The 8,801-nt window shown below is 40.3% G+C and overlaps 1 protein-coding gene across 4 annotated transcripts in view; it reads right to left on the bottom strand.

Annotated features, from left to right (window-relative positions):
• Positions 1-6,881: 6,881 nt before the first annotated feature.
• Positions 6,882-8,801, bottom strand: part of LOC106581830 (myosin light chain kinase, smooth muscle) — an 89,031-nt gene continuing 87,111 nt past the window's right edge. For all 4 annotated transcript variants that reach the window (XM_014164223.2, XM_014164225.2, XM_014164226.2 and 1 more), the window contains one exon: positions 6,882-8,600. In XM_014164223.2, the coding sequence (XP_014019698.2) occupies positions 8,362-8,600 (239 nt within the window). In that variant the 3' untranslated portion in view covers positions 6,882-8,361. The remainder of the gene's footprint in view (positions 8,601-8,801) is intronic.

Raw genomic sequence — 8,801 nt, 5'->3', positions numbered from 1 at the left:
CGCCAGGGCCTTGATCTGACTGCAGTTCGGCGTCGTAACCAACTTCAGTGGGCAAATGCTCACCTTTGATGGCCACTGGCACGCTGGAGAAGTGTTCTCTTCATGGATGAATCAACAGTTTCAACTGTACCGGGCATATTGCAGACAGCGTGTATGGTGTCTTGTGGGCGAGCAGTTTACTGATGTCAACGTTGTGAACAGAGTGCCCCATGGTGGCGGTGGGGTTATGGTATGGGGAGGCATAAGCTACGTACAATGAACACAGTTGCATTTTATCGATGGAAATTATTATGCACAGAGATACCTTGACGCGATCCATTGTCACGCCATTCATCCGTCTTCATCACCTCATGTTTCAGCATGATGATGCACTGTCCAATGTCGCAAGGATCTGTACACAATTCCTGGAAGCTGAAAATGTCCCAGTTCTGGCCTGCATACTCATGTTTGGTATGCTCTGGATCGATGTGTACGACAGCGCGTTCCAGTTCCCGCCGATATGCAGCAACTTTCGTACAGCCATTGAAGAGGAGTTGGACAACATTCCACAGTCTAAAATCAACAGATGTGTCACGCTGCATGAGAAAAGTGGTGGCCACACCAGATACTGACTGGCTTTCTGATCCACGCCCCTACCTTTTTTAAAAAGGTATCTGTGACTAACAGATACATATCTATATTCCCAGTCATGTGAAATCCATAGATTAGGGCCTTATGAATTTATTTCAATTGACTGATTTCCTTATATGAACTATAACTCAGTAAAATCTTTTAAATTGTCGCATGTTCCATTTATATTTTTGTTCAGTGTACATATGTCCGGTCATCAGTGGAGAAAGCGTCGGTAGATTTATCGGTCCATGGTGGTAAGTGCTCTATAACTACAGTATTACAGCACATGTTTATAAACACTTACGATATGGGGGGGTATGTTAGTGTTATCACACCATTAGACACTAGCGCACACTTCCACACCTCCTCCCTAGGGGGCAGCAGCAGCCGGGTCCAGGTGCCGTGCTGCCAAGCCTTGATAAGGACACAGGTGTTGGCAATCAGGACGATTGGCATTCAGTGATGAGGTGGGGCCAGGAGCCTCTCAGCCTGACAGTGACCACGTTTACATACACAACACCAATATCCCATTTTCAATCGGCATACTCAAGTTACATATATTTTTGACTCAAATAAACATCCCATTTAGAATAACCTTAAAAAAGCTCCTATCCCAGTTTTGAGAAACCTAAACAAGACACCTTGGATATGCTGATCTTAGACGGGATACTGTGGCATGTAAACATCTTATCCAGCTTACGGTTGTTTTTCACGGTGTGCGCAGGCTCAGTTTTGCATAGTTTTCACTTTTGAAGTTCAGATAGTAATGGTTGGAATGGTAACTGAAGTCTGGACTCTGACTGTAGGCCTCACATGTAGCCTATTATAATATTAACTCCTGCATAATTAAGTGTTTATTGCAATAAAATGACCAAATGTTAATTTTGTCTCTGGAACAGGATTGGAGAAATTATTGATTTCCTTCATCTTGAGAAAATGTGGGCTTAGGGACCATGTTCTGTAGCCTTAACGTGTAACTTTTTCAGCTACATAAAAGCTGACAATAACCAGATTTTAAAGTACATGACGGATAAAATAAAAATGTCACGACAGGCCAGCAAAAGTCAGTAAACTTTCCAAATGTTGACAAATCAAAATACGCCAGACAACGTGGGATTTTTTTGTGTCTGTAAAATGTATTATGCGAGAAATGGTGGAAACGTCTTTATGCACAAATATTGATATAACAAATTAAATCCAAATGTATTTTTCACATGCACCGAATACAACTGGTGTAGACCTTGATGAAATGCTTACTTACAAGCCCTTAACCAACAATGCAGTTAAGAAAAATACCTAAAAATAAAAATAAAATTAACAAATAATTAAAGAGCAGCAGTAAAATAACAATAGCAAGGATATATACAGGGGGTACCGGTACAGAGTAAATGTGCGGGGGCTACGGTTAGTCGAGGTAATTGAGATATGTACATGTAGGTAGAGTTATTAAAGTGACTATGCATAGATAATAACAGAGAGTAGCAGCAGCATAAAAGACGGGGGCCAAAGCAAATAGTCTGGGTAGCCATTTGATTAGATGCCATGAGACTCCTGAACTTGGGGGTAGAAGCTGTTTAGAAGCCTATTAGAACTAGACTTGGCCCACCGGTACCGATTGCCGTGCGGTAGCAGAGAGAAGTCTATGACTAGGGTGGCTGGAGTCTTCACAACCATCATATCAATGTAAAATTGGAGTCATGCAATGATATGTTGTGTACTCCTCCCACTATGTCTCAGGAAAGCATGCAGTTTATTAGGCTACAGATGAGTTGAGTCAAGAACTGCCAGTGGTGTAAAGTCCTTAAGTAAAAATACTTTTAAGTACTACTTAACACGTTTTCTTTTGAGTATCTGTACTTTACTATTTATATTTTTGACAACTTTTACTCCACTACATTCCTAAAGAAAATAATGTACTTTTTACTCCCTACATTTTCCCTGACACCTAAAAGTACTCATTACATTTAGAATGCTAAAGCAGGACAGAATTATGGCACCTGTCAATATAACACTCTCATCCCTACTGCCTCTGATCTTGCAGACTCACAAAACACAAAAACGGTGTTTGCAAATTATGTCTGAGTGTTTGAGTGTGCCCGTCTGTCCATAATAAAAATTATACGAAAATCATGCCATCTGGTTTGCTTAATATAAGGAATTTGATGTATAGCATTTACTTTTACTTTATACTTTTACTCAAGTATGACATTTTAGTACTTTTTCTACCACTTTAAGTACATTTAAAACCAGATACTTTTAGACTTTTGCTTTTAAATGTTCTGTTTTACTCAAGTATGATAATTGAGTACTTTTTCCAACACTATGAACTGCACAGGGTGGTGAAAGTACACAGTTATGAGGTTGAGGCTGCTTTCCAATAAATATTGAGGATCTTATTCCGGTGACATGATCAATGCTCGGCTGCTATTTCACAAATAAAATAATCTCACTCTTTTATACATAATAGGAATCTCACGTAGGTAGCCGAAAAGTATAAGGAGAAAAATGTATTTATATTTTTTTGTACATGTAAAAACAATCGTTCCGCCGTCCCTGGGCAAATAAAGGATATTCTGTTCATTCATGGTTACTCGTGAGCGGGATATCAAAGATGCATGTAAACAGCTTATCCTGAACAAGACCTTAACTGAGATATGAGCTATAATCCAGAATACTGTGCGCATGTAGATGTGGTCGGTGTTATGTTAATTAACCTCTTTAGTTTGGTATTCCTTGTCCACAACTAATACTCAGCTTGGGTTGGCCGACCAATGATGGGGGTCATGACAGAGCTAGCCCTGGACCCAGATAAGGTTGCCGTCTCCTGGGGGCACATGCACACAACACAGTCCGCATACTCATACTTCCACGCATTAACTCAGGTTACAGAACCATTAGGCAAACCTAGGATCCCTATAGACTTAAAAACAAACAGTGTGAACGGTAAGTTGTCTTAATCAGCTTCGTAACAAGTGGGGGTTCGTCCGGGATAAATGAAACGCGTTAGCATTTGTGGTTGTAAACCGGTATGGTTCGGTGACTTATTGTGATTGTTTTAAATGAAAATGGTCAAAAAGAAACAAAAATTTGGTTTGGAACTCTTTCTTATGGATCTTTTAACTAATTTACTGCCTGGTCACAAGCAGGCCAAAACTCCATCCCACTAAAACAGGCTGAAATTTCATGCAGCTTTTTCAAACAGCTCTTACAGTAAAAGGGCAAAATAATTTTCAAAATGTCACAATATTATTCCAAACGCATAGTATGGAAAAATATATAAAACACAGGAAAAACATGTTTGACTGCACTGGGCCTTTAATACCTTTTTTTTTGTTGCCATGTAGCAGTGTAGCTAACTAATAGAACTACACATAGGTTGTGAAGTTACTCATGTTCAGAAGAGTGCTGACGGAAAACCAGATAGGGAGTAGGATGTTTTGTGTGGGGACTTGGAGGAAATGGTTCTCCCGAATGAGGAAGAGCAGAGACGACCTGGTCAGAGATATGTGATATAGTGTACCCTCTGCAGGCCGAGGTTGATTCCTGTGTCAATTTAAGGGAGACGTTCTATGTTGGGTTGAGTGACACTGAGGAACTAGGTTATCTTGGTGGTTTGAGAAAGTATTTGGCTCCCACCCCCAAGATATCAGTTGTATTCAGAAGTTGTCAGTGATTATTTTGGTCCTTTAGCTGACATGTTCTTTACCAGAGTAGGGGAGGTTGTGGTTCCTCCACAGCCTGACAATGAGGTTGTTTGGCTGTCAGGTGCTGATTTAGCTGACATTTCTCACTGAGCTGTGAGAGGGAGGAGATTCTTCCCAGTCATGTTGTGAGATTAGTGAGGATCCGCTGGAATACTTTTTTTAGGTTGACGCGGCTGTATCTTGTGATGAGAATCAGGAGCTTGAAGAAGAGAGGTTGCGGGGAAAGCCAGATCCACCGGAGTTGTCGCTTCCTGTTGTTGAGGAGCTGTCGACAGTTCATGCAGCACGTAGTGTTTTCTTCTGTCAAAGTGAAACTGACAGTGTTGGAACTACTTTGCCGATATGAAACAGACAATCATAATAGCAGTAAAAAAGATCAAATTCCTAGTATATGCTGCAAAAAATGACTTCATAAGAGGTTTTAAAAATAGAATCTATTTGACTCAATTCCATGATGTACAGTAAGGCATTGTTGGCAGAATGGATGGATGCAGTTCAATGCATGATTAATATAATTCACCAATACATTTCTTGATATATTACTATGAGGTTGTAAATCACAACTGGCCTTGTACATTGTTTGCTGCCCTCCACCCATTCGGGATGCACTGTTCCAGTTTCAATGACTCAATATTTTGAACTAAAATGGACTACTGTAACTAAAGCCGTATCACATCCGGCCGTGATTGGGAGTCCCATAGTGCAGGCACAATTGGCCCAGCGTCATCCGGGTTTGGCCAGTGTAGGCCGTCATTGTAAATAAGAATTTGTTCTTAACTGACTTGCCTAGTTAAATAAAGGTTAAATAAATACAAAAATAAAATGTCAATACAATCAAACTAGCAAGGGCGAAGATCACAAGTCAGTCATAATGTGGATAATAGGCTAGTACAGGTATCAAACACAAGGCAATTGAACCAAATTGGACAAACAAGCGAATATAAAATGAGTCAACAGTTGCGTTATCTACTTTATAAAATTACAGCCTGATGTTCTTGCATTGGTGAATTCAACTTCAATTGCACTGCTTTCATTTGTCCCATTTATAGCGCGCAATGGAGGGAAAGTGTACAGACACATGCCACAGTCCTAGCTAGGCTACTAAAATGTTGCAGTCTGGCTTCGATTTCTAAAGCTTGACAATGAATAACCTAAAAACTAAACCTGCAGCAAAACACCATACAAAGGCGAAACATGTAGGCCTATTACAGTAACATTTGAGCAGTAGCCTAGACTGGCTACTCAACTACAATACATTTTGAGTGCACCACATTTTCAATACAGCCTGTGTGCTGATTGAGTTTGACACCCCTGGGCTAGCGTATCCATTTCTGGAACTACCTATTTATTTAGCATGTTAAAAACACGGAGCCTAACGTTAGCTAGCTAGTTAGCTGCTGGGAGGATGTCATGTCATTGGAGGAGTGGGTGAGTGACCAACTTTTTCCGCTCATATTGTTTTTCAGAGGCTACAGCTAGAGATGCAAGTGTCATTTTGTTGACTAGCAAGAAATGTGAAATGCTTTGCTAGCTAGCTATGCTGAACTTGAATGACTGTTATCCACAGTTAGCATCTCTTAATATCTCAATTTTGACGGCCAACTAGCTGAGGGTTTGTCTAGTATTCCTTCGTTAGATTTTAGCGCATCTCGCTCTGGCTAGCATTAGTTGTTGATGTGTATAGGCAACTGAGGTAGCGATAGACTGCCTTTTCATGGTTGTTTGATCAATCAAACTGTGACGATCCCAAATGTAAGAGGACTCACGTGGTATTTGCAGAAATCCATTCAGGAGTATTTTGTGGCTTTTGGGGAATGTGTTCTAATGATCTAAAGTTGCGTTGTTGCATTCTATTAATTTATGAAATCGTGAAAATGACCATACGGAGGTGAGGAGAATACAGTTAGTGTTTCCCCATTGATAATACTCAAGGAACACTAATGCTCTGGAGAAGGTAGAGATTGTTCTCAAAGTCAGAGTGAGGCGGCAATGGCTAACAGTTCCCCTCCAGCGAGTGCTCAGGGCTGGAGGAAGAGGCGTTAGGGAATGTGGACGGTGTTCCTGGTGAGTTTTTTGAAGTTGCTGTTGATGTTCACTTGTCCCTGGTGGTGGTTGCTCCAAGTCTCATTATTGCCTACATAATGGAGCTTGTTCCTTGTGACCCTGGGCCTAGTGAAGGACGTTGGTCTCAGTCTAGAACCAGAGGTGTCAGAGGTTATCCAGGGGTTTGAGCTCCTCAAAGACTTTTGGCAGGAGCACCTGAGTGTAGAGCCGTCAATTATGGTTTTAGATGACTGGCTTATCGTTTTGAGAATAGCTTTATCCCAGAGGTGAGAGTATCAGGAGCCAAGTTTCATAGTTGTGCAGTTCTAGTATTTATAGTGCACATATTAGTCTCTCAGTTAAGGAAGTTATAGAAAGTCAATTTATTGAGCAATCCCGGTCATGCTAAAAACATGTTCTACTGTTTGTTTGTCAGTTAAAAAAGAAATACAATCTAGACATTATTTCCCCATGCTTCTAACACTATAGGAAACTCAACCCAATCACAAAATACAACCAGCATGATTTTGTGATAATTTATTTTGTAACCGTGAGCAACTACACTTGTAGTGTTCTCATTACATGTAATCTCTCATACTGATACATTTATAAAAATTGAAGAAATATAATCTACACACATCAAATACAAAATAAAAATCTGTGTGTGATAATTCACTGGTCTGTTTAGTATTGCAAATGTGTAATATGGTGGGGACACGTGCTTGCAAGGAAGATCACAAAACTGATGCTCAAATATGATAACAAGACTGTGCTTAAATAATTTAAAAAAAAACATTCTAAAAGCCCAGGTAATTGCAAATACCATAATGCTGATAAAACACAAGGGTCATTCCACAAAAGTAGTGCCTTTTTATATAAGTAGAAATTGGTCACCAATATTGAATTGACCCTTGTGTTATATTAAATGAAGTGCCCTTTAACAGACCACATGGACAATTCAATCACGGATTTGTTTATATAAATAATGACTTGCTAAAGTGGCTAAATTCTGCATTTTGACATGTACCATGATGTGCACCCTCTGACTTCTAGGAACATTTGAACACCACTTAACCCCAACATTTCACCATCATTGTAAAGCCCTAGTTATTTTGTTGCTTTTTGTGAAGATCATTTATTTAATGTGATTAGTGATTCATTTACGTCTGTCCCTCATTTTAAGGTCAACCTTGCTACGTGAACTGAACTCGTTTAAATAATGGTGAAACTATAAATGTTTAAATAATCTTTTCAAAAGAAACATTCAACATCTAACAATCGAATCATAGTGTAAAAAAAGCAGGGGAGCTGGTTTCTAATCTGGTGGTGGAAAACTGAGCGGGTTAGCCATAACACATCAACTCTGTCACGCATAGATAGACAGGCTAGAGATGTTTTAACAATTAAACATGTTTTTGTGAAGCTTGCATTCAATTGCCACACCCTGTTGCACACAATCTTCCATTCCCCCGTCACTAGGGGATTCATGGCTGATATAAGAGGAAATTGTCAACCGTGTTACATTATTTGGCACTTACACACTTAAACAAATGTGTTTGTTATTAAGTTGAACATGTGCACTCTATGACAAAGTTAAAAGTTGGTGAAATAAAATAAAATAATGTTGACCAAGTTACACTTCTCAAAAGGCACCGAATTGGTGGAACAACCCACAAACACACCACTGACTTCGGGTTTGTTTGGTTGATGGGAGAAAACCGTAGATACTGTAAATTGAGCAAATCAAATAAATGGATCACACACAAACAGCTGGAATGCGGTTAATGTCAAGGTAATGTTATAAATATCAACATCTGATATCTACTATAACTGATAAGTAGGAAAGTGCATAATCATAGCAAAAAGGTAATGAAGCCCATTCCCCCTCCCCCCCATTTCGGAGTGTGTCGTAGAAGGGGAGAGTATTACCAACACAGCTGTTAAAAAGATAGCAAAAGCTAAAAACAGGGGATATCGGTTCGTTTTGTACTGGTTGTACCACTCATTCCTCTTCCTCCTCCTCCTCCTCCCCCGCCATCACCTCCACCAGGAGTTCGGCTGTGCACGTGGCCTCGCCCAGACTGTTGACAGCCTTGACGGTGTATTTGGCATCGTCGTCGCCATTCACTTCAGAGATCACCAGGCTGCAGTTGCCCTCCTCATCGTAATCAATCTGGTAGTGGCGCGTCTCTTTGATGGGCTGTTCGTCTTTGTACCACACCACCTCTGGATCAGGGTAGCCTGGGAACCACAAAATACAGACCAACTTTATTATTTTGGTTGTGCCTCAAAATGGCACCTCATTGGTCGTGTACACCGTTTAGCGTATGGTAGCCGGCTAGTGACAGTGTCTAAGGTTCAGAACAGGGTACTGGGTGGAAGCCGGCTAGTGGTTACTGTTTAACTGTCTGATGGCCGGAGATTGATGAACAGCTTCAATGC

This window comes from Salmo salar, chromosome ssa21 (assembly GCF_905237065.1).
Source record: "Salmo salar chromosome ssa21, Ssal_v3.1, whole genome shotgun sequence".
In the NCBI taxonomy this organism is placed as follows: Eukaryota; Metazoa; Chordata; class Actinopteri; order Salmoniformes; family Salmonidae; genus Salmo; species Salmo salar.
This window is presented reverse-complemented; position numbering and strand designations above follow the sequence as displayed.